Here is a 27,771-nt window from a genome sequence, read left to right as displayed (position 1 = left end):
TGAATTTCTCTTCGAACTAAGGGAACTCATTGAAGTAAAGTTAATCTATGTTATGTTTACATATTCGTAGAAGGTACATTTTACATATAACTCAGAGTTTCCACGCTAGCATAATCTTAACACAGACGTGCTATCTTTTTGTCTGAGAGTGTAATTCAATCAGGCTTGATAAGGCTACATAATCGGCGAAAGGCACAGCGAGGGTACTAGTTGCTTCGCAACCAGTTGCTCGTGGCAAGGGTGGTGGCCACTGTATTCGCGGTGGCGGTGGCTCGCATCGTTCTCAGAAAGAATCATCCTTCCCTCACCCCTTGTCGCGCATCACCGCGGTGGATGTCTCGGTTGAAACCACCAACACGGTGTACAGACACCACGAACGACCGTGGAATCTTGTTGAAGTCTTATCCAGGAGTTCGTCTCACCCTCCGCATCGAGGTCCTCGTGGGGGCGAGTCGCCACGCCTCCCCCGCGTCTATATAAGCTATCGGACCGACGTGGAAACCTCACTTGCACCCCGGCCACGGTCAAGAAAGGGTATACGCGACACGTTCACGAGGATTGTTCCGTTTTTCGAGCCAACAGACGAGACGTGTTCCGATCTTTGGACCCCGGGCATAGAGGAGAAGAGACAAGTCCACGAGTGAACAAGAGTCATGAAGTCCTGCATACTGTGGTTGATCTGTTTCCTGGTCTTCCTTGCCGATAGGACCCTCGGTGGCCCTTACTTCGACGAAGGTGAGTAGTCCATCGATCATTTTAAAGCTTTCTCTCTGGCTTGATTTTATTGTTGAGGTGATTCGGTACATACACACTAGAATAGATTTTACCGGTACGAATACTCGACAAATTCTAAGGAGTTTCCTTTCAATTAATGTTTCGAATAAATGTTTTGAAAGGACTGAGAGTCGTTTATTTTCACTAGCATTTTGATATTTTTCTCTCTTATTTGTATTTACATTATTTTTAAATCTTTTTAAGCATTTCTTCGAAAGCTGTTTCATTGTTTATAACAATAATAGTATAATAATATGTCTTTATCGTATCAGGATCGTTACGATTCAGTTTTCATTCAAAAATTGTCGATAAAGAATGGAAACACTCGGTTAAGTTGCTTATGTTTATTTGAAAATACTTTATCCAATTTGACAAAATCCTCTCCATATGGACTTTCCTCGATGTCGCAAATTCGTAGTATTAAATGATCGTCATTTCAACAACAAAGTGAACAAATTAATTAATCGGTTATTCGTTGTAAATTAAACGTATAATACTATAGTCTACGAGCTGGCTACGAAAAAGAACAATACAAATTATTGAATTGAAGAGTAAATAAATTATGCAATAAATAAAATCGAATCGAGTTTAATGGATCATAAACTTTTTATGAAGTATAAATAAGTAAGGAGTATACAAAAGAAGGATAAGTATAAATAATTACATTAATTATAATTTTGTTTTAAATCTTTATTATGTGTAACTTAAAAATCAATATAATACAGGGTGAAATAAGTTTTTATGAGCATTGACAATCTGACTCATCATTGACATCTTCGTCGCTGGCATAATCAATATTTGCACCCTATTATTTAAATTTTAAAGAATTGCTTTCCTGTTTACTAACTTATGACGATATTATCATTTTTCATGTACTTAGCTACCATTCTGTCTTCTGGCAATTGTTATCCCGGTTTTTTAAGCGATAAATAATATGGAAACGAATTCGCCAGAACTGCACCTTGTCATTAAAATTTAAACAATTTTTTTACAACTTTATCGACTTCTGGCAACGTTTAAGCCCCTACCTAGACTTCTGGCAATAGCTTTACGGGATTTCTACAGTTAAAAACTATAACTACACAAAATTTCAGGGCTGCGCTCAAAGATTTTATTTTGATTAAAAATTAACATGTTTGACCGCTCGCCTACGCTTCCAGCCCCGGGAGCGCCTTCTAGCTGCAGCGCTATGGTCTTTGTTATCTAGTAAGGAGTGTTTTTAGATACAAATTTTCGCTGCACCTTATCATTTCTGATTTTCGTAGCCAGCTCTCCGTCTACTCGGTAACGGTAGACTATTCCTTCTTTGCTGAGACCTTCGAGCAAAACAATTGCAAAGAAACTATAACTATACAATAAGAATTGTTATTGTAAAATGCTTCGAGTCTTTCTTCCTTGTTCTATTCAAGTATTTATACACGAGAATGTAAATTAAGTATGCATTGCGTTACTTCCGTTGCATCGGAGTTATTAGAGCAGTGATTATTGACTACTACGTTGCACATTTTTGCTACCTACACAATCGCTATACGTTCGATCCGTTTATTCCACGAATCTTATTTTATTTTACAAAAAAAGAAACTTTTACTTAACAGAGGATTAATTGATATTCAAATTAAACAATAAGTAGTTGAATCTGTAAAGATACTAATTGTCTCCGTAAAACAAATCATGGAAATATCTCATAAAATTTCTTCAGTCACTTTTACCGGGATTTTCACATTACGGAGTAGAAGATTCAATATAAATACATTTTAAGCGTTTCAATTTCATATCACTGAGGTTCTCTTCGCTAAAACATAACAGAGCCATATTATCGTGAACATTTTTTTTATCTTAACTGATGTTTCTTAATTTTCTTAATGTTCTCTATTCTGTCTTATTGAAGATGACCTAAATGGTACAGATTTGAAACGCTTAAAATATATTTATAATCCATCAGATGCTTGTTTCAAGACAAATATTAGCTTTCGCTGTGTATGTATAATTTACGTGAAATTTATTATTCAATTCTTGGTATTGCATGCTACGTTACCTTTTTCGTTGAAGTTCTTGTGCATTGTGCTTTGGAAGAATCATAATGACATAACCTATATAAATATAAAATTAAAAAAATTAACAATTAATACAAATGAAGAAAGCAGATACAGTAACATAAAAATAGGAAATAAATTAGAGAATACAATAATAGTGAAAATTGATAAGATATAGTCTATACAAACAAAATTGATTATACTATCAACACTTCATCTTATAAGTTGCATTCATCTATATCAGAGTCAGCAATATAACTATCTAAAACTTCCTTAACGTCGCTGAATATTTAAAATATTGTTAACAATAGCTGACTTGTAATACGAATGATGGTAGTTGACACATTTATTCAGAACGAATCAAAGAATTTCAACACGCGTAGAAGATATATGAATGTTTCTTTCGACATTTCCAAAATTAATTCCCTTAGTGCATAACTACTTTCTCAAAATAATACATTTCATTCACTCACAATTGATCTTTGCTTAAATCATCTTCGTGGTAACGAGTGACGTCTTTGGAAAAACAACACAAATAATATCTTCATCGTGATGAAAATTGAAGAAACATACCATTTTTCATATAAACAATTAACGTCAGTATGCATTATTGTCACATAACTTTAATTCATAATCCAAAGTGTATTATTCTATATTTAAATGAATGTTCACATAAGAAGAAAGTCAATAAATATCACTTTTAATAAATAAAAATCGTTGAAGATATCGTGAGCATTTCTTTAATTTAGTTACATTCATCGTTTTTAATAAACAATTTGATATATGCAAAGAATATTACTATTATCGAAAGAAAAAGATTCAGTGCCGAGAAGGTTAATATGGTAACAATCACGAAGTGGACGTGTTGCGACGTCAGCGTGATCAGGAGCGAAGTTGTAGTAAGTTACACATATCGGGTAAAATTGGAACCGAGAACAATAACATCTATTTTTACAACGGAGAACAATATCGTCTATTTTAAAAACAGAGTTCGATTTTCCATTCTTACTATCTGCCTGGCATATTCGCGGCCAGTAAATGAGTATAATCGGATTACCTTGGAGTTAAACGATTACGCAGGATCGACATGCGTTGATCATATTAGTTCGTTAACGATTATACATATGTGCAGACGGTTACGGATACTTAAAAATTTGCCAATCTCGATAATAATTAAGCATGAGTTAAAGGATCCGTAGACATTAATAATAAAGTTAATGAATAACGTACTTTTTTGGTAAATGAAAGCAAAAAATTGTAGAGATTCACTTATTTGTAAATATATTTATATTTACACAAATTAGATTCATTTTAAGAATAAAAACTATGAAAACTTTTATATATAATATTATGTATAATACTTTGTAATATGTAATATTTAGTAAGCAATAAATTTGTTGAAGGGGTACTTTTTTTTACATAGAATATGTATACTTTCTTTATTGAATTTTCGTATAGTTCTTAAAATATCATTATAAACAAAACAGCTTATTTTTCATTTATAACTAGATGCTACCAATATTTTTTTTCCATTATTAGAATTTTTTTTGCATGGCTTTGCGTTTTATACATTTGAAATTCCTTATATTTTGTACAATTAAATTTAAAATTGGTGTATTGCTCCACGCTTTATACTAGCAATGTTTTAAGGTAATTGTTTCGAAATATTGTATACAAGTAGTGAAAAATTACCAATTGGAAACTCTTGTTAAAGAACAGCGTTACTGCTTTCACACACGTTCATAATATATCAATACGTATATCTACATATATGTATACATTCGTAATACTTAAGAAACGATTGTGGCAATAATACTGATTGTTACCGCGCAACTTCTCTACATTCAGTTTTAGATTTTAATAAATTATATCTCAGCAACAGTGTGGTCAATAATTGTTATTTTTTTAAAATGTTTTTCAATTTCGGTTTTTATAACGTATCAAATTTTTAGCAAGTGCTACCAGCGCGTTTTGATTTAAATTAAAAAAATTCACGCGAAAATCTGTTCTATATGGGTCTGCGTTACAATTACAAAATTTTGATATCGTTTTTCATAAAATTGGGTTGGTCAATTTCAACCGAAATAGACTCATACGATTACCTAATCAAAGAACAATGAACTTTTTGTTAAAATCCTCCATTAGATAAATTCATGGAGCAACTACCTTAACGTTTAACCGTTTGCACTCGAGGCCTTTTTTTCTGGTATCTATCAGCAACTCGAGATGCTTTCTTAGCGTTCTAATGCTAAGATTATATTGACTTCGAAAATGAGATCTCTAATTTGAGAGTTGCGAATTGGGTCACCTTTGCCTCAACGACAATCATTTTCATGACACTTGGAGTTCCAAAGAAATTACACCTGAAGAAAACCTAGCGGTGACTGAGAGTCAGCTTTCGAGTGCAAAGGGTTAAATTGCCAGTTCGGTAGTGGAGAAGGCATATCGCGTCAGACTGCGGATTACTTCTAGTGGTACGAACCTGTGCTTGGTCAGATGCTTGGTTGACGGATCTGTTCCGCGGTTAACCGAAACGTCAACTACTGTCACTCGCAACAATGTTATTAGAAGATATTAACATGATACATCGAGTTATTCCATAATTTATCGTTTCGAACAAATGCATCGATCAACAAATTTTACGTGTATTGATACTGACAGCAGACAGGCTTCGAATGAAATCTTCCTCTAGAATTGAGCAACGACTTCTTTAAAAATTCGAGGGGCACGGCGACTCTTATTTAGCATAATTTGTTAAGCATACATATGTGTATATTGTTCTTTGAACAATTAATATTTATTTAAAAATGATGAATGTCAAATTAAGAATGTCACAAGTTACATGTTATGATGGATTTATTAAAATTAAATTATTTTTTTTTGGAATTGTAAAGACCAAGAACTGTATTTGACTATAATTTTTCTCAAGTGAAACTCTTCTGTAAATGTGAATTTTAATGAAAATTTTAAAGCGACAAGCATTGTATTTTAGAATGTTACTAACAGTATGATATTTTCTTCTGCTTTTTTCATTGAAAACTTTAGGAGTCTTTCGGTGAGAGTCTATGAAAATGATACTCTTCCTAAAATAATTATTTTCTGAAAATTTAAGACGATATCGTAAGCAAGGTGTTTTAAGTATTGTGTTTTAATCTGACTACTGAAATGAAATCGTTCTTTGAGTAACTATTTCTTTAAAAATGTTATAAAACCATATTCAAAATATAGATGAATCTATCAAAATAAAATTCTTTCTTCAATAATTATTTCTTTGAAAATTGAAGACGGCTATATTTTACGATGCTAAAGTATTTTCTTATGGAAATTTACATTTTCTCCGAACAGGAAGTTCCCTTAATTCTGCACGATTGCTTTTAAAGTATTTTATTAAGCATCAACAGGTTGCCACGAGATTTCTCAACTCATTCAATAGATACACGTTACGCAATGGGGACGATTGCGAAGAAGATGAAACCAACTTTGAACTGGCAAACGACCTTAAAGGGGGTTGATTTAATTGAGCGCGTGTTTAATCAACTTGAACGGTTTCTCTGGGTCGTGTCGGGACTTTGTAGCGCGGAAACATTCAACAAAGTGTGACATCGAGTGTACTTACTTAAACGAGTTTGGTGAATTATAGAAGTTCGTCGACGTTCGAACTAGAACGCACGTGCTTCAAGTGAATTTTAATGAGGATTCAATTGAATATGTTTGGTGCATGTTCCTTCGTCGAATTATAGAGGATGTAACTGGTCGTGAGCCGAATGTCAAGTTCATACTATCGATATATATACAGGGTGTCCCAAAAGTCGGGGAGGAGCCGAAAGTGGGGGGTAGCTGAGACGATTCTGAACATATATATACTCTCTATATAGAGTATGTACGCTCAGCTTATGTGATTAAGCTCAACAATGTTTTAAATTGCATTACACAGAACAGTGTTGTTGAATATTTTTGTAAGATTACGACTTGAAGAAACACGAACATCGTCTGAAATTTTTAATAATAATTACGTGGCATATTTTAAATGAATCGTTTATCCTCTATTGTCATAATTATTTATTTATTAATGAAACATTTGACGTAGGGTAGGCAAACCAAGACAACATTTATTCTACTTGCTTTCAATTTAATGCAAATGAATACACTGTATTTATGCATACACATAAAACTGATTATTGGCTGTTTAAAATAAAAATATTTCTAGTTATTCGCGATTCTTCCAACGATTAAATTTATTAAAACGTTTTTCACCAGTAGTTCCGAAGAGTATTTTTGTATAATTTACATCAAGTAACGTTGAATATGTAAATAAGAGGATATTTATATTGAAAGAATATATTAAACATATTACCAACAAAAGGAATTCAAGATTTTCTAATGCAAAGTACTGATTGTTATGTACTTCATTGTTTAAATTTTAGCATTTCCTCTATGTATACAGAAATACATTATACACGATGAGCCGCGCAAAGCCTATCGTACCCTATAATATTAAAAAGAATTTGTCGAATAAGAGATAGTGAATATGGATCTTTAATACCTAGTAGGAGGTTAGAGGTTGATATCAATAAATTCAATCTTCTTATATATTATTTATTTATGCAAAGTACTAGGTTGTCTCAAAAGTTTCTTTCGTGAGTTGCATTCAATTATTTTCTGTGGCAGTGTTTATATAAATAGACAATTTAATTTTTTAGACATTGATGCTGTAACAGTAATGAAGCGAAATGAATCGTACACAATTCAGTAATGTAACATAAAACATACAATATTGTGTATATATTAATTATTAATAAAACGAAAGAAACTTTTGGGACAACCTAATATTACTTTCGCAATATTAATGGATGGTCATAAGATCGTAACGATAGTTTTTCATGTTAATCTTGATTAATTTTCTCTGATAATAGTTTTCTAACATTTTCTCTGATAATAGTTTTCTGACATTTTCTCCGAGTTATATGTTAGTGTACACTTATTTAAACAGGTCTCGTACAAAGAGAGTCAGACTATTGTAAAATAAAAATCATTTTCATTTTATTTAACTTCCCGATTTATAAGGAAGTTATTGTATTTGCCCCTAAAATGAAAAATCGATTTTTTAGCAGATTTCCATGTTTCAAGGTCATCGGAGTAATTTTAGCCTATTTCCAACAAATTGTTCGCGCGCGCGCGTGTGTGTATGTGTGTGTAACGATTTCTAAAAAACTAATAGCGAGATTAAAATGATCGATGTGTATCAATCTAACCTAGAGCTGATTAGATTTTGTTCTAATTCGGTCCAGTAGTTTTTTAGTTTTTTTAAGAAAACTTAACTCAATAACGCAATCTAGATCGGAGAATATAAATTTATGAGTGAATAACTAAACGGAAATAAATAATATATATATACATATATTATTATTATTATTATTATTATTATTATTATATTTATGCATGTATAAATAAATAAATAATACATGTATATATACATACAGGGTGGCCCAAAAGTATGGAAACAGTCAAATATTTCCAAAATGGAACATTTGTAAGAAAAATGGTTTAGAGATATGTTTTAGGGTTTCAAAAATTCTATTGAACGATCGTGTCCGTTTGACCTTCAAAGGACCGGTCAAAGTCACGTCAAGGTAAACATGATTTTTTTAATGGAACACCTCATTTCTTATCATGCACTGTGAAAGCTGGCTACGAGACCTTTTCAAAACACTAGTTTCAAACATTTTTTTTATTCGCGATAGATGGCCTTGTAATCGGAAATCGGTTAGTTCCTTGTGTGGCCCGTAAAGGGTCGCACACAAAATAAACATGAATAGCTATATGAATTGAGCGAACGAGCAACAATAACCAGCTAGTTAACGTGACCGTTAAGAGTATTGTTCAATAAACTGAAGAGGACTATAAATACAAAGGGTTGAAACTTGAAACGTTTGCAATACACTTTTGCGATAATTCAAATTTAAAAATCCACCAGTATTGTAATTATTCTTCCAGAATATAGTAACGAAGTGGTTTCGATCCACTCCCCCGTGCATGTGGGCGTGAACGGAATCCCGTAATAACACGACATTCTCATTAGCGTGTACGCGGAATTTATGGGTCGACACGTTTCGCGTGGATTTAAATCACGTAATAAACAGAGATTCTCGTTGCGTTCGCAAATAATTCCTTCCCCGCTGTTCCTTGAAACAAGAAAATCCCAGAAGCTATCAAGCTTCCAACGAAAGTTGTGCGTTTGTTTGTGGTGCGACCTTTCGAGAAAGGGGCTTTTATTCAACGCCCACTTGTGCCTTTCGTGGGTGGCAATTAGTATTATTATAGCTTACAAAGAAATGAAAGTGTTACGTTGACACTACACTCTTTTTATTTATTCTCAAACATTTGTTCTTTCTCGACTGAGAAAAGATGGATCGATTTCTTCACGCGAGACCTGGCGACAATTAGATATATTTTAACTGACTTCGAAAAGGAGGGGGTTACTCAATTCGACATGTATATTTCTTTTTTTCTGGGTTTCGAGTCAGATCTTTGTAACATTTTCTGTTATTTTTATTAGAAAATATGTAGGTGTCTCTTGTAAAGCAATTTGCTAATGGTATATAGCATTTGTAATCAAATATAACATTTTTTAACCGACTTCGAGAAAGAGAAGGTTACTCAATTCGACATGTATATTTCTTTTTTTTTAATGTTTGTTCACCGATTATTACTTTTATATTTTTAAATATGCACAACAATGGTCATATAAATTTTGATACATTGGATGCGTGGTAGCTAAAATCATGATCTTCCCAAGAATTAAACTTTCTAAAATATTTTTAATCAGTAATTCTCATAAAATTTTTGACTGATTTAGAAAGAATGAAATAGCCAGACATATGGACACATACATCATGTATATCAATTACTTGTATTTAAATATATTTTGAACTTTTTATTTGTTGATTACTTTATTTACGGCCACATCAACTACAAGGTTATTAGTGACCACGTCAATGACTACAATTTAATTATTATTCATTTCTAATTTTATATATTTTATTAATATATTTACTAATTTGAGAAATTCGCTCCTATTGTTAAGGATTGTCTCCATACTATTTACAAATTTAAACTCAATTCGATCGATATGGTATTCCCTGACATTCTTCAATTAAATTTACTGTAAGAGGTTTAACTGTAAGCGGTTCGTCGCAAAAGTTGCATAATGGTGGCTGTGATTTTGTTATTTTGTAACAATGAGTCAGATTTTTGTGGCAAATTTTCAATGTTGATAGTGCCACTTGTAGTCTTCGTAGATTCGTTGGTGACATGTTCATCCATTCCTGGTTCCAGATGTCTCTTGCTGTCTTCTTTATTAAATTTTTTGTTTCATTTAATGTGTGTGATATTTGGACATATGGTTCTTCGAAAAGGTTATTTAACATAATCTAATATAAAGGAAATAGAAATTATTTCATACTTTTAACCAATTATATCTAGAACTGGTGAGTATTCATATCAATTAACTAGAAATTATTTCATACATTTTAGTGCAATTTTAATATTTTTTCGAAGTCATTGCGATTGACAGTTTCTTCTTAGAACCTCCTTTCTTATTTTCGCCATATTTCGACGGATTACGTAAAAAATTTGATATTACTTTAGGGGATCGCCCAAGTTTACGTGCAATTTCCCTAATTCCCAGTTCTAGCTTGTTATAAGCTAAAATTTCGCCTTGCTCTTTCTCAGTAAGATATTTACCGCGTAGTATTGTATTAATTAATAAATAAAACTCTGAATTAGATGAAAATTTTGTGACAAATACGCTTGAAGTGTGATGAAAATGAAGGTGGCTATAGTTTTGCACCGATTGTATAATGTTTTTCGACTTTATATCGATATATGCTTAGACTACTTTAGTAGATTTCCTCTGAGATTAATTATTTACATCGCTTTTTCATATTATCCAACTACTTTCTTTGAATTTTTCTTTTAAGTTTAAAAAATCTTAAAAATATCAGTGATGCTATAGTTATGCACCGCAGTGTATATGAACGATGGAGAGGTGTGTACATGTTGAGAAGATACATGAAAATGTACAATATGCCACATTGAACGCCTGAGAAGGTCGTAAGATTAACATAGTTGTTGCAGGGGAATCTAAACAATTTCACGATACCTCTAAACCAGTGGCCTAGGGGAAAATTTCATAATTCTACGACGAAGATGGTACGCCAGGAGGCCAGGATATTGAAACATCGACGATGTCCCTAGGGCAGGCTGTTGTCGACAGAAAGTAAGGGTGAAGGAGAAATGCCTAGCACTTTGGATTACGTTAATTCCAGCGGTCGCTGATAGGAATACTAACGACTAAGAAAATGCAGGAAGGAAAATAAAGAATTTGTCATTATGGGTGCGTCTGGCTCTTGATAATCTTGTCAGGGATCAACCTCGACGAATTGATGAATACCTCGGCAGAGTGTTGTTCGACACATCCTCACTCACTAATCATAATTCATCCGTGATCCAATCAATCCGAGCTTTTACTTCAAACAGTCGACATCAAATTTGTAACCTTGATTGTGTCGGAGGATATGGGGAATACTTTCAGAGTCTAGTATTTGCAGTGTATAAAAATATTACTTTGGATTAATCATATAAATCGTTACTTGATACGAAAGAATTATTTAAAAGTAATGCGAGTTCAAGATTTATCGTTCTGATTAATAATGAATGTTTTAAATATATAGTATTGATAATTTTCGTCAACTATAAGCACAGTTGCTGTGCTACAGCACAGTATAAAAGTAAAATATAATTTACATTTGTATACATAAATATTAAATAATATGTAAAAGTAAATGTAACTTATACTAATGCAAAAAAATATTAAATAATATGTAAAGAATCACTTAAGATATTTTAAAGTGCAGATTGGAATTATGTAATTTGAATAGCCAGTATTAACTTACTTATTATATACATTTCGACTTTTAGCTTTAAATCATCTTCGATATCTGTAAATATCATAATTACTAGACTGCTGATCTTTATGCATTTATGCATTTAAAAAGATTGAAAGTAAAGTTCATGTTATAATATTTGCAGAATAAAATAAATTCCTATTTAGATTCAATTTTTGTAGGCACGTTCACGAAGATTTTATTTTGCATAAAGATCCGCAGTCTAATAATTACACTAGACTTTTTAAAAATTCACAAGGTTCACTCGTATGATTTAAAGTGTAGTAATAGTGAGAGAAAGTAGTTCTTTTGATATAAAATTACGAATTTTAATTATAATCTTTATAGAATATAATTGAGAATAATTAATTTACTGCTAAGATAGAACAAAATATTGTTCTACATTTGCGTATACGTATAATAATACGTATTGTCTGTAATGACAGTGTCCGTATTAGTTACAAGTAGTTGTATATAAACGTGATATTAAAGAAATTAGTATTTACGTTACAATTATTATTATACTACATATATTAAAATTGTATATATTCTTGAAAGATATTATGGGACCTGGTGAGACCAAAACGTCCATTATTTAAATATCTGTCACTTTTGGATAGTATTAAATAAGGCAATATTTAATTTTCCATTTATCTAACATTGCAACAGAAGCAATAAAAATACAGATCCTCGAATTTTTTGAAATTAAACACTTGGTCAGCTAACTCAATTTTTGTTTTGACTTCATTAACTACGAGGTCGACTCATGGTGGATTTTCTGAATTGTTCATATGTATTTATGGGTTATGTGCATGCCCACATTCAGACTGTTAAATATAAAGTAAACTGGGTTCCCGATAAATAACATAAAATTGATTTTCTCGACGCTTTTTTCGCCCCGAGGCTCTGCAAGCCATGCTAATATTTGTTCTCAACGGTTAATGGGAGACGAAAGTTCGTACTATGGTAATTTATAGTAGTGTTTCATGGAAACTGATGATATTCAGCCTCGAGGAAAAGGTGGAAAGTGGATTTACAGATCCTGGTCAAGGTTTCTCGCGAGTAGTTCATTATTTTCCCCGAGAAGAATTCTCGTGAACGTGATGTGGCTTTAAATACGGTTCCACATAGTGATAAAAATAATGAAAAGCGTTAAGAACAATTTACTGTCGAGGGCGCATTTTAGTTCATAATTAAAAGAAGTTTAACATTAAATAATAATAAAAGTCATTGTTTGGTGAAAATTTCGAAAATGCGGAAGGCATTTTGTATGGTGCAGGCATCGTTGAAAGTTAAGGTAAGGGTGTTTCATGAATTTTCATTGAAGAAACTTTAAACGCATTTTTCTCAAAACTATGTTTTGTAGGTCGGCGGCAGTGATTACTCCAGAACCATTGAACCGATCCTAATGAAATTTTAACAACATATTCTACACATGAATAGCTTCGGCGGGTACTAGAACTGTCTTACAATTTTATTTGTTGCTATATTTTCTTGGCCAAAAACAATGAAAAAAACCTCGTTTTTTGTTTTATTTCTTTAAATCTTCACCATTTTGTTATTTATCAATAAATATTAATTGTTGTAGTACCCGCGAGAGCCACAGTCATACCCAATCTAAATATTTCTGATTTTTTCGTTTCAGATGAACCGTTAACTTAATATTAACGCCGCCAGCGACATATGTACTTACTTTGAGAGGAGTTACGTTTGCCTGTATTTGTTGAGTATAAACAGTAATGAAAATAAATAAACAAAATTTTTTTATGTACTTTGAGAATGTACTTATTAAGCCCAACAAATTTCATATCAATATCTATAACAATAAACTCCGAAAAACAATGTACAAAAACAGCCTTATTTTAAGCATCTAAACCAGAATGATCCCTTAAATGAAAACCTAAAATGATGATTAATAAAAATATGCATCAAATTTTTCTCTGTTTCTCTATTTCACTGTGCTTAACAATACGTTAAAGTAGATTCATATTCTTAAATAATTTAACAAAAATATAAGGATAAAAAAAGTATGATATAAATAATTTTATTCGCTATCGAATAAGTGTTTATAAACAGTCGCGTGTTTACGCTCATAGAGACAAGACGTGCCGCGTGTTGTTGTGTCTAAGTGAGCTAATTGTACGCCGCTCTGTAGGAATTTCCCTACATTTACCCGATTTTATCGGGCGTTCTACGCCTGCATATTCCTTTTTGTGACGAGAGCTCATTCCTGACTACAGGAACCTCTCTCATAAGTGAATATGGAGTTAGAAAAAGTTATTCAAGAAAATGTTACATCAAACAGTGCCTCAAATTCCACTTACGCTAGTGTTATACAGAAAACACATTTTCCATTGGAGGTGCAAGCAATTGTTCTGGATGCTTATGACGATATCCCTATCAAAGAATACATCATTTCAATCGGTAAAGTTATTAATCCTGAGAATATCAGGTTTGCCTCACGAATCGCTAACAACAGAATCTGCTTATACCTGTCGTCCAAATCACTGGTAGAAGAAATGACAGCTGGAAAGACGATCATAAACGTCAGAGGTCGTACTCTCTCCATCAGACTTCTCTCGATGAGATCTAAACGAATAATTCTGTCAAATGTTTGTCCTCCTATACCTTATTCAGAACTAGAAAACGTTCTAAAGAAACTTGAAATCAGATTGCTTTCACCGATCTCGTTCATTAAAGTTGGATTTACGGAACCTGGATTCTCCCATATTTTAAGTTTCCGTAGACAGGTGTATATTCATCCTGACGATGAGAACAAGTTACCCGAAAACCTACAAGTGCATTTTGACAACATATCATATTGGATCTTTGTTTCATCTGACAGGCTAACTTGCTTTTTATGCAAAAAAGAAGGCCATTTGGCTAAACAGTGTACCTTAAATTCTAAAGATGAAATCCAAACATCCAGTGTCGTACCTTCAACTTCGCTTAACAAACAGCCTCTACCGATAAAACTGGCTTCTATTCTCTCAAGTCGCACTGAACAAGCATCGACTAACCTTGACTGTCTCAACACACCTTCTGGCATTCCTGACAACGTGTAACAATAAAAGACCGCTTTCATCACCTGCTACTTCTAGTGCTTCGACTAGCAATCTCCCGGAACTCAACTCATCTTATGACTCTCCTTCCAAGGAAACAGTACATTTAACACCCAAAGAAGATACTCCGAATTTTGTGAAACCCCCCATGCACTCCATGTAGAAAGAAAAGGAAACAGGAAACTACGGAAACCCCATCTAATCCGGAAGATATAGACCGGGCTTTAAATCCAATTAAAGAAATGCTATCTCTCCATTCGGACGCATACGTATTGAACTTTACCCAACTCAGTGAATTTTTACTCAAAGCTAAGGGCAATTCGAATCTTATCCATCTGGCTCAACTATACACTGATGACTTTTCGCGTCTCATTCGCCTGCTCCGGGACATTTACACTAGTTTTACCGAGAGATCTATCAAAAACAGAGTCACAAGAATCATTAAAAAGCTTGAACTCTACCTAATGTGGCATGAGGATCCTTCTATCAAGTACGACTCTTCCTCCTCGACTGATACGGACTCCTCTTCTTCGACCCTTGAAGACTCCAGACTCTTAAAGGATCCCGCTTCTTTGCCACTCAACTAGGACCATGGATCATTCTAACAGCAAGTCCACTCTTAAAATGGAACTTAGTGCTGTTTTCTGGAATTCTAGGGGCTTACTTAACTCCAAAGAAAAATTACAAAAACATTTGCTGTACTCAGGTGTGTTTACAGGTGTTGAAACTTGGCTCTCCTCGGGCAAAAAATTCAACCTTCCTGGTTTCAATGTAGTAAGAATAGATCGAAACAATCGACCGGGAGGTGGTCTTATCATCTTGATAAAGAAATCTCTTAAGTATACTGTTGTTCACAGTTTGTGCAATATCTCCGATAATTTAGAATCTGGAGTAGTTAAAATACACGGAGTAGTACCAGAAATTGTCCTGGCGGGATGTTACAGGGTTCTCAGTTTTAACGTGTCTCAATCCGAGTGGGATTCACTTTTTCTTTCAATCAGTGCTCTTGGTCTGTGCCTAATTTTTGGAGACTTCAATTCCCATCACACGGTCTGGAATTGCTCCCACAATGACTTCAATGGTGCTAGACTCCTTAATTCCTTAGTTGACTCAGACCTAATTTTAATTAACGATTATACGTCCACTCACGTAGATTTCTACAGAAATAAATGATCAAATCTTGATCTAATTTTTGCATCTCCGAACATTTATGACAAAATAAAACTTACAGTCTTCGAAGATATATTCCCGAAAAAACTTTGTACATTAAAAACAACCTTCGTCTAACCTCAAAGAAAACTGATTGGTCTCTATATAACCAACTAATGGAGAAGAACTACACTAACTTCCTCCAACCTGACTTTCTGGCTCTCGAAACTGTTGACAAATACAGTTATTTCTGTAAAACTATTACTGAAACAATTAATAAGTGTACTCCCACTAAAAAGACACAATTTTTCAATAGCCATAGGAACCCTGTTGCCTGGTGGGATAATGAATGCTCCAAACTAATACGTCTTAGAAAGGCAGCTCTTAAAAAATGGAGATTTTTGCATCACCTATCTGACATCGTTGAATATAAAAAACGCAAGGCGGCTGCTCGTAGATATATCAGGAAAAGAAAGATCAGTTATTTCCGATCTTTAGCCGAAAATATTAATCTTAATACCGATCCGACATATGTATGGGACAAATATAAAATCCTGAAGAATAAGTGGGCCAACATTAACCGCAAAACATCAAATTCGGCCGATCGCGTCACTAAAATTGAGGATGCAATTAACAAGCTCAGTCCCTGTTGGGTTCCAGTTCATTCAAACTTCAATGAACACCCGAACAATCATTCTCTGAGCTTTCCTTTTAGTCTTCAAGAGTTTAATATTGCTCTCTCTAGTTGCAGTCTTAACGCTTCCCCCGGCCCCGACAAAATAGAGTACTGTCTTGTTACTCATCTCCCTCTTAAGATGAGACTCATATTACTTGATCTCTATAACGAAATATATTTAAACAGTAAATTCCCTTTGACATGGAAGGCTAGTACTACCTTCTTCATTGACAAGCGAGATTGCGGTGGCGTTAGACCCATTTCGCTTACATCATGTCTTTGCAAGATTATGGAAAAGATGATTAAGTCGAGATTTCAATGGTGGCTGGAATCTATAAATTTTTTCCTCCCTCACAATACGGGTTTAAAACTGGCAAGTCCTGCTCAGGCAATCTTGCTCTACTCACTGTAACAATTGAAGAAGCCTTCCACAATAACGAGGATGTACTTGCGTGCTTTTTGGATGTTAAAAGTGCATTTGACAATGTTCTACCCGACATCCTGATTCAAGAACTTATCAAACTAGGCTGCCCCGGCAACATCACGAAATTTGTTAACTTCCTGACTTTCGAACGTGATGTCACCTTTGTCCTGGATTCTGCCTGTTCTATCACAAAAAAAGTTTTTAAGGGTGTACCTTAGGGAGGAGTGCTTAGTCCCTTACTGTATATAATTTATGTTACAAGTATCGCGAAAGGGCTGATTAGCAATACTCTCATAACGCAGTATGCTGACGATATTGCTCTCATTATCCGTGCTTCTATTCCTCTCTTAGCCAAAAAGTCCATGGAAATGGCTATCTCTCAGATTAGCGATAAACTAAGCTCACTGGGTCTATCCCTATCTCCCGATAAGACTGTTCTAGTTCATTTCAACAAAAAGGGGATATTACCTGGTTCCTGCGTCATTAATGTTGAAAATTGTATTATTCCATCCAGTCCAAGTGTAAAATTTCTTGATGTTACCTTCGATTACCAATTAAACATTAAAGAGCATACTGAGTCTATCCGCAACAAATGTCTTCAAAGGCTAAACATCCTAAAGTTCGTTATTCGTATTAGGTGGGGAGCTGAACCTTAAACTGTAGTTATCCTTTACAAGTGTTTAATACGTTCCATTATAGAATATAATTGTTTTATTTACTTCCCTAAATCCAAATCCGATTCCCTTCTCCTTAGAATCGAGAGAATTCAATTTGCTGCTCTGCGTACTGCCTTAGGATATCGAATTTCTACTCCCACTAACATTCTTCTGGCCGAATCCAAAACTTGGTTCTTACATGACAGGGCTACCCTGCTAGGCAAAAAGTTTCTTATTAAGAAACTCTCCATTACTGGTTCAGACCTATTTAACTTAATAACGAAACTTTCTACAGCTTATCATTGGAGTGACCTGTTACAACACTCCCGTTCTATGCTACCTACTCGAATTAATTCTCTTCTTCCTGAAATAACCGCTCTAAGCACAGGATGCAACTTTCCTTCCTTTCTACATGACTATCATATTCTTTGCTCTACAGTGACACTAAACACTGAACTCGGATACTCAATCAAAAATTCCTCTGATCCCAATCTTAGTTTCCTAAGGCACTATGGCAGTAGACCCCCAGGTTCAATCTCCTTCTTTACTGATAGAAGCCGCAATCATCAAACAGAGGAGATTGGTGCAGCTTTCTTCTCTCCGGAACTAAATGTATCGTCTCTGGTAGGCCTAAACAAGCATTTTTCTACGTTCTCTGCAGAATGTATTGCAATCAACTGCGCCTTGAAGCACGCTTCGGAACTCCCCTATGAGAATGTTTACATTTATTCCGATTGTCTAAGTGCTCTATGTATGCTCACTATGAGTTCTTTAAGCACCAAACTTAACCCCATTCTTATAGATATTAAGAAACTTATTGTTGAAAGTTCTTGCAGCGTTACCAGGTTTTTTCTTTTTTGGATTCCGGCTCACACTGGTATCTGTTTCAATGAACATGTGGACAGCTTGGCAAAAGAAGCTTTACACCTTGAAGCATCGCCTGAAATTCTGGTTCCCTACACCGATTTCCCTTATAGCTTTCGGGAATATTCCAAGAAACAAACTGAGAGTCAACTGCTTGAACAAGCCAAATATAAAGGCTCTAAATTTTTCCATCATTTCAATAAGAACACCCAAACTCCTTGGTTTGTCTGTAAACGTCTTCGTAGGGAATTTGTGACCTCAGTCAACAGAATGCGAGCTAACCATGTACAGCTAGCCTCCTCCTTATATAAAATTAATCTTGCTTCCAGTCCTAAGTGCCTATGTGACTACCCTGAACAAGTCTTGAACCATGTCATATGGCAATGTCCACTACTCGATCTCGGTAGAACAGAAATGATTAAGAAATTATGTGACAAAGGCTTCTTCCCACCGTACTCGATAGACATATTTCTGTACAAACCTAACATTTCTTCGCTAATGATAATCTTTAAGTTTCTGAAAAGACACGAAGTATATTTGCAACCGTTATTTAGATTCTAAGTACACTGTATATTATATAAGATAATGTTTATAAAGCCAATATAGTTCTAGCGTTAATATGCATAAACATGTGCATATTGGTGATAATCCAATTTAGGGTTTAACAGCGTAATAAAAATTAATATACACACTCCAATTTTCGTTTAAGTTTATAATTATTGATAATTATAATATGTTAGCGACCGGTCGATATATTGATTTTTCGGAGACAGCTGATCTGCCGTTGTTTATATCAGCGTAATATTAATATTTGCGTGATGTTATCTATTTTAAATTGCTAATATTATGTAGAAAATAGTATAATCAAAACATGATAAAGTAACATAAGTAGAATTAATGTGGAATAGTCAGACGGGGCATTCAATCGTCGTAGGCACATGCGCATTCAAAAAATTTTCAGAACCATTTTGTTTAAGAAACAAGGAATGGTTAAACGAAATTGTATTGTATATTCTTGACTCACTATTACGAAAACGATAATTCTATAGCTGCAATTACTATATTTTTCAGGACATCCTGTATATTGAAAGATAGCTGAAAGATCATAAAACGAACATGACGAACTACGAAACTTTAGTGACGGTGAATATTAACAGACAAATGAACAGTTTATTGCTGTTTGTTTCTTTCGGTTTCAATGAATATGAGATAGTAGAGAATGAAAAGTGGTTTGTCGAGCTATAATTTCAACGGGTTTTACTATTTTCATAATATTGCTTTTATGTCATTGTTGTTTTTGTTTAAAGTATATTAAAAAGACATCCATGGATTCTTTTGTACAGTGTAATATACTATCAAATATAAATATTGTAACAGGAGGTAAAATAACTAAAACTATGTAATATTTTCCGGCACAACGAACTAAAATAATTAAATATTAACTGTATGCAGAATGTAAATTCGAATACGAAAGAAAAGAGAAACACAAAAATAAAATTTAAGATCAAATATTGAAAATTAAAAAACATGTATTATGTCCAAGTTAAAAAAGATGATGTCTTATCTAAATTTAAATAATATTTAATTATAAATTATTTTCATTTCATTTTACTTTACTTTACTTTACTTTACTTTACTTTACTTTACTTTACTTTACTTTACTTTACTTTACTTTACTTTACTTTACTTTACTTTACTTTACTTTACTTTTTTATTTTATTTTATTTTCATATAAATGATTTTAAAAATCATTTATCGTCTGCAAAGTATCCTTCTGTTTATTCTTCTTATAATTAACATATATTTGTTAGAAATATTAGTTTTAAATTATTTGAGCAAGAAATATATGTTCGTTTTGTTCAAAAGTTCTGGGGTAAGTGCCGTGTGTTTCAACACGGTCCTCTTTCCAGAAGGCAGAGCCTTCCCCACTCCGTGGCCAGATCTTTCTAGAACATTTAATCTAATGTTTAATATAATATGGCATATATCACCAATCATAGCAATGCAACGTCAGATTGCTTGCCACATTCATGCGTTACCGATGGTAACGCATCGGTCATTGTATATTCGTTTTGGAGCCACCGACAATTTGTCGCCACTCGGCCCGCTCAGCTGTCTCCACCTTTCGAGAACCGCTCATTGACCGAAACAACGGCAGATCAACTGTCTTCGAAAAATCAATGTATCGACCGGTCGCGAACATATTATAATTATCAATAATTATAAACTTAAACGAAAATTGGAGTGTGTATATTAATTTTAAGTTAAGCAATCTTAATTGACCTAATTCTGGCAAATATTTATTACAAAATAAATATAAATACTAAAACAAATTAAACTGTAGATATTAATTTTAATCTAAGAAAAGCAATCAACATTACGTTAAATAATGTGATACAATCCTTTTGCGAATAAGGTAACCAAGAGACTACTGGCAGACGAAATGAACGAGATACCGACGTGAATCGTAAGAACACGATTCCTCTGACCTCGAGGATCTTCTTAAGTGAATCCGAGTCGCGAGTAATCCGCTTTGCGTTCCGGTAAAGCGTGCTGTAGTAATTTTGTGCTGGATGTCATTATTCCGAAGAAATAGGACTTATACAAAATTTCAAAAAAGTCGAAGACGAAAAGGAGTACTATCAAATAAATTACAAAAAAAGAATAGGAGATCCCCATAAAAAACTACAAGTAATAAAAGATGTGAAATCGAAATGTGCTGCGTAACGATACGAATCTTTCACTCGTGTAGTGCTAGTCTATGCTGTTGTTAATTACAGATATCCAATAAAAGGGTTTTCTGTTTTTGTTTATCTCTCTTATGAAGCACAAGCTGTCGTTTCAGACACCGCATGATGATCACTCTATGCTCGATCAAAAAAATTTCTTTGTTACACGAACAACATACATGATTTTTATTAAAATTTTATGGAATGTACGATGGACTGAATTGTTCTCTATACTACGATTTTGTAGTTCGGTTCACTATTAAAATAATTGTAATTAGCTCTGCTTCGCTTTTCTAACAATGCTCTAGTTGTGATACACTATTGAATCTCAATACAGCAACTGTCAGATGAAGTAATGAATTGTGTTCCATTTTTGTTTGTTCTTCGCTACGTATGAATAATTTGAAAAAATAACTATATAAGATTATAGAAGTAAGGTTAGAAGGTCGAGAAGCAAGTCTTGATGGAAACCCAAACTTAATTTGTTCGATTAAAATTAGGATTCATTTAACGAATGCGAATAATTTAGTATGAATTATTATAATTTAATGATATTGATGTATAATATATATTTCTGCATTGCAGACGATGACGCATTGCAGGTTGCAGACTCCGATTATGCAGACAACGCATTGGATAATTTGATACGAGCAGCTCAAGAAAAGTGAGTATTAGTTACTACATTTCGTTTCTTTCTAATGCAATGTGTTACTCCCTTCCTTTGTAATAATTTCCAATTATTTCTAATTTCTAAGTTCTCATTCTGTAATATGTATCTACGCATGTTGTTGGTTTAGAAAATTAATCTTATGCGAATTAATGTCGTGTTTCCATAATGAATTTAAAAAAAACAAGTGATGACTTATTTAATACGTTTGACATGGTGAAAGAGACATTGATGATACTAGAGAGAGTCAAATCATTCAATGTTAATGCTAGTCAATGCAAATTTCGTCAATATCGATGAAAATAATTTACATGTTTTTGAAATACAAGAATAAACTTCGAAATATAAAAATTGTTCACGATATTGAAGAAAACACAAGGTTTTAAAAACATGTGAATGGATCTTATATTATTTTAAAACAGAACAATTTCCTTTTTTTCGGTGTTTCTAATAATTTGATGAATGATCATACATGTAGTAAAATAATTTTTCAACTCGATACTTCTCTAAGAAATTACAACCCATTGCAATAAATATGCCTTCAAAGATGTAAACTTCATAGATAATTTGTTGTTGCTATTTGTTGCGTGTTCCGAATTAAGAAATTTGTACGTTTCTTGATTTGAGAAGTGTAGCTGTTCCTTTTTCCATAAAGAGACAGTACAGTATTTTCTGGATAAATGAAACGAAGGACTTGTAGATAAATGAAACGGAGAAAGTAACTAATGGTTTCGTTCCAGAAATTGACCTTCCATCGAGGTTCACTATGTTGACCTTCACGTGGCATTTAGTTCGTTTCGTATTGCCAGTTTTGTTTCTTTTTACTTATTTACAACTAAGTTACGATCAGAGCTGGGTAAAATACGTATTTTAAATAATAAAAAGTAAATAAATATTTTATTTCGGATCATGCAAGTATTTTTAAAAATAAAATATTTTATTTGTTATAAAAAATGTTTAATATAATATTTCAACTAATATTTTATTTGAAAAACACTGAAAATATTTGTGCCATAGTTCGGAATATTTTATTTATTTAATTTATTATCAGCAGATAAAATATTTTTATTTCACTAAATTATAGTGTAAAGTATATTTATTTTGGTAATTTAAAACGAACGACGTACTTTTCCTCTGCATTATCAATATACATTCAATGTAGTTCTACAATGAATACTTCTATTAAGAATTATCAATAAGAATCTTCATGAAATGAGTGATGGAAAGTATTCAATTTTAAGCTTTATGTTATTAAAATGAAACATATTCTATTTGATGAGTTAGATTATCAAAATTAAATATTTATTTTCATACTTTATTTATAGATTACCAAAATTAATTATTTTATTTTAAGTTTTATCTTATTAAAATAAAATACTTTATTTGCCGAAATTTTATGTCCCATTTGAAATGCTATTTTATTTGAATTCTGAAGAATCTATTATTTAAAATAGTATTTAAAGTATTTTCTTTACAAATATTACCCACCTCTGGTTAGAATCCATCGAGCGACGCACTGCACGTGTTTATAAACAATGTCTAGATATCATTTAAGAAATAATAAACAGGATACTTTTAAGGAATATTTTATGCCTACATGGTTACAAAATTGTTGAAATGATTGCCGCCCTGTCATATGCATAGCTGTAACAATACGTGTAGTGTGTCTGACATACATTGTCTCATTCTCTTTCAGCCTATTGCACGGGCCGTAACGCATAGGATTTTTGTTTCTTTCTAATTACACTAGTTTACAGCCAAAATGTATATTCAATGCCACAATTTTTTTCTTATGTATTTTGGCGTACTAAACTCGAAAATCGCAAGACAAAAATTTTTCTATGGATACGTTTTTTTATATGAATTTTTGAATTTTTTTTCGATTTTTTTCTAACATACGTTCGCATTTTAGACCATATCTCGAGTTAGAAACGTCCGATTGAGTCGAACAAGACGCCATTTTAAAGGTAATCGAATTTCCAACAATTACTTTTTACATTATTTTCTAATCGGTTCAATAGTTTAAGTGTTACGAGTCAATATATATGAGAAACATTGATTTTTTCGGCTACAATAGAACACGAATATTTCTTCCATCACCATGGAAAAATATAAATGATCAAATTATGTCAAGTTTCTTATTGTTTACGTATAGATCGCACTTTTACGAAGAAAACAAGCTTTTGTTGAAGAAAATCTATGAATAAATACCGAAGTTAGGAACAATTGAGTAAAGGTACAAAAATTCCAATTTTACTCTGTTTTTGTATTTGTTTCCTTAAAATGCCGTCTTGCGCGACTCAATCGGACGTTTCTAACTCGAGATATGGCCTAAAATGTGAAGGTATGTCAGAAAAAAATCGAAAAGCAATTCAAAAATTCATATAAAAAAAACCTATTCATAGAAAAATTTTTTCTTGCGATTTTCGAGTTTATTAGGCCCAAATACATATGAAAAAAATTGTGGCATTGAATGTACATTTTCATTTTTCATTTTGTAAACTAGTGTTATTTAACCATGTTTTAGGACTCCGACCGTTCTGAAACTTTTACATGTGTCAGCTAAATAACCGATCATCATTCCTGATTGTTTTTGGTAGGTGTCACTGACAGAGTTGTTACCAAATTTTCAAACTTATTTTTTTCGAAAATAAGGCGTCATATGAACAAATTTTATTTCACATTTTCGATTAAAGTTCTCGCATAGAATCGCCTTCTACTCGCTTGTACCATCAGTTACGGACACCATGTACATATACAACAGCGTGATCTACAAGAACCGCGATAAGTTAATATTTTCATTCTCCGAACTGATGAAGAAGATTAAGTAAATACTAAACTTAGTATGGAAACAATTTTACTTTATTTTTTCTATTATTGGGTTGTCTAGAAAGTTCGTACCAATTTTTAAAAAAAAAATCAAAGGCACATTTGAATTTTGATATATATTTATTGAATTATATAAATAGCATTTTGTTCCACGACCTTTCCACCTTTTAAGGGATGCACCCATGTTAATTGTTTTCAACCATTCCAATATAAACAGACGTGTACCAACTACCAAAAATCGGCACGGACTTTCCAGACAAACTAATATACATATATTCTATTACTAAAATAGCGAAGATATCAAAGTATTCTGTTTCTAGTGGATCACCCTGTGTGCCTTGAATTCTTCCAAGAGTAAAACAGCTCAATCTCTGTATTATCAATACAATAATAAGAATGAAAATATTTATATTTTGTATTAACAAATAATTATTTATTACAACGTTTGAACTGCTAGATATAAGCCATTTTTCGATTTGCAAATTTATTAGTTTCAAAATTCTCAATATTTTTGTAAATACAAACATTGTCCTCGTTTGATGTGACTTTGAACTCGAAAGAAAATTTATCATTCTTATTTATACATAAAAATTGGTAAATTAACCATTTTTGACATTAACTATTGAACAAATACTCTACGTTAATATTCTTCAATTGTGTACGAATAGTTTTGTACAATAACATCTAAATTTTATGCTTCTAAATTCGGTTGACATTCATGTGCTCATTTTTTCTTTCAATTATATTTCATTGAGTAAGTGCATTTATTCTTTAGGAGTAAATTAAACTTGTTGAGGGTACGTCGCTTATTCGAGGAAAAATCGTTTCACTTATCAAGACATTACTGTTATCTCTTTCCTTATCCCCGTGTCGATGCCTCGATGTCTCTACAAGGCATTGTTTAGATTCCCCTAATCTCGAGTAGACGTACCTCGTTGATCTACCTGTTTAGGCGGGCCTGCGTAAAACGGGGAGGAAATTGCGACCACCGACCGAAGGACTGCTGCAACAGTTCCAGCTGCAGATGCAACCTCTGGGGCACCAATTGCCAATGCCAGCGAGTAGGTTTCTTCCAGAAATGGGGCTAAGAAGTATCTTCCACGCTACGTACATACTCTGATGCACAATTCGTATGATTTCATTTTATTTTCATTCGTTCGAGGTTACAGCTTTCATCATCCTACGACATTTTTGTTAAAAGCGCTTCAGGATGATCGTCGAGTGCTCTCCTTTTAGCTCTACCAATCCGTTACAAATCAAAATTATATCCAACTAACAGCCTACTCGAGTTCACACAAAGAAGAACAAAAATAAAATTCCAGAAATAACGAATCAAAATGGTTGTCAACAGCAAACCTCGAAACGCGTGTTTGGAGAGGGTGTACTTATCCATTGATAAATTTTGAGATCGTCTCGACATTTTCTCTGCACGGTTGTTTCAATTATGACATTTATTATATCAACGATGTTCAACGTTTGTCCTCTATTTTCTCCACTCAATTCTATCGTATATATGTAGCTCCCTCGCGTGCAATATTCGAATAACGATCCTTTTTTTATCAATATTTCCCTTTCTTCCATCTTCTTGTTTTTCAAAACTTCCAATATGTACCGTCGTTTCCGCCCTTTCTCTTCCGGTTTCTACGAGTTAATCTGTACTTTGAGGCCTTCCGCAATCTGTTGTGAATAAAGAAACCCCATTGAAGCACAAAGAAAAGGAATAAAGGTGAACCATGTTTCCATCGTCTTCTTTGACGTTCAATTGATCTTCTTTCTTTTCTATGTAGAAACAAACGCGACTACGCGTTTGGAAGGGAATCGCGATAAGACTTACGGAAACTAAAAATCTTCGACCTAAGAATTGTAGACTCGAAAGAACGATGTAACGCGAGTGTGAATTATATTTTAAGTACTTTACGCAGCGACACGAGTAATTTAAATTGACACACGTCTCCATTCTATAAGTACAAATTTACTCGGTTACACGGCTATATTCGGTCAGTTAGTAATTATTTATACACTAACGTTTTTATTAATATATATAATGCAAGCGGAATTGGTTTCCGTTGAGTTCCTATTTTAAGTTATTCGACGAGACTGTATTTGGTCTGTAAATCGTGTCCGTAATTGGTCGATGTACACGAAGATGAATGAAAATAAATTGTATAAAAGAAGCGTGCAAAATACGTAGATATTAAACGATGAAAATTTTCGGTCAGTCTCGATTCTCTGGTGTTTTGGTACATGATCTTTTCCGATGGTGAAAATCGTAATTAAACGCTGTATAATTTCTTGGAGAAATGGTTAACGGTAAAATTTGCCGAATACACCGTCCTCTGATTGGTGTTCTTTCTAGCCACTTTTTTCAATCAGACGACAGAGTATTCCTACTTAATCACTGTCGGGGATGGTCATGATCCGATAACGTAGAATAATTGAAATTGTGACGTTAATTTCCGAACCGTGAGCCGCAAGACACATGTGTGCTCGGGAAACGAAAAAAATGAAAATTTCTCCTATTGAATTTTAAACGTACTTACCCTACGTCTACGCATACTAATTATACATTTCAAATACAACAATGGATGTTATTGTATCGTATAGGAAGGTGGATGTACATGTACCGATATATTATGAAAATATAATATATATTATATATTTACTAGACAACTCATTCCATACGCTTGTATTCCTGTTATTTTTTAGCGTAGAAAGACAAGGAAATTTCCAAGCGAAATCAACAGATGTGCGGGCAATTTTGTTGTTTTAATTCGTCATTACTAACATTCAAACAAAAACAGAATATAATTATAAAATAGAATTAGTCATGCATTGTTAACGTAATAATGCTGGTACATATATTGATTATTTTGCATAAATTGACTAGTAACATACATACATATGTACACTAGGGTGGTCCTTATTTCAATGATTGTTTAAATCTATATTATGCACCCTCTAAA

The 27,771-nt window shown here is 33.1% G+C and overlaps 1 protein-coding gene across 2 annotated transcripts; it reads left to right on the top strand.

Annotated features, from left to right (window-relative positions):
* The first annotated feature begins 364 nt into the window (after window positions 1–364).
* On the top strand, window positions 365–27,465 carry LOC128872611 (U8-agatoxin-Ao1a-like). Of its 2 annotated transcripts, none has more exons than XM_054115517.1 (3): window positions 365–735; window positions 21,898–21,976; window positions 25,734–27,465. In XM_054115517.1, exons 1-3 carry the CDS (start codon window positions 654–656, stop codon window positions 25,894–25,896), a joined length of 324 nt encoding a protein of 107 aa, XP_053971492.1. In that variant the 5' UTR covers window positions 365–653; the 3' UTR covers window positions 25,897–27,465. The 2 variants fall into 2 exon arrangements, with proteins under 2 accessions (XP_053971492.1, XP_053971582.1); XM_054115607.1 differs by having other exon boundaries at window positions 398–735; window positions 25,761–27,465.
* The last annotated feature ends 306 nt before the right edge of the window (window positions 27,466–27,771 follow it).

The sequence above is a fragment of the Hylaeus volcanicus genome, chromosome 1 (assembly GCF_026283585.1).
Source record: "Hylaeus volcanicus isolate JK05 chromosome 1, UHH_iyHylVolc1.0_haploid, whole genome shotgun sequence".
In the NCBI taxonomy this organism is placed as follows: Eukaryota; Metazoa; Arthropoda; class Insecta; order Hymenoptera; family Colletidae; genus Hylaeus; species Hylaeus volcanicus.
The sequence above is the reverse complement of the archived record's forward strand: the minus strand, read 5'-3'. Positions and strand labels throughout refer to the sequence as shown.

What these genes read in the sequence shown, in the direction of transcription:
- LOC128872611 (XM_054115517.1), top strand. Translation starts at nt 654, where the DNA reads ATGAAGTCCTGCATACTGTGGTTGATCTGTTTCCTGGTCTTCCTTGCC. An exon ending in TGGCCCTTACTTCGACGAAG is followed by an intron (nt 736 to 21,897) that starts GTGAGTAGTCCA and finishes TCTGCATTGCAG; the next exon opens with ACGATGACGCATTGCAGGTT. An exon ending in ATACGAGCAGCTCAAGAAAA is followed by an intron (nt 21,977 to 25,733) that starts GTGAGTATTAGT and finishes AATCTCGAGTAG; the next exon opens with ACGTACCTCGTTGATCTACC.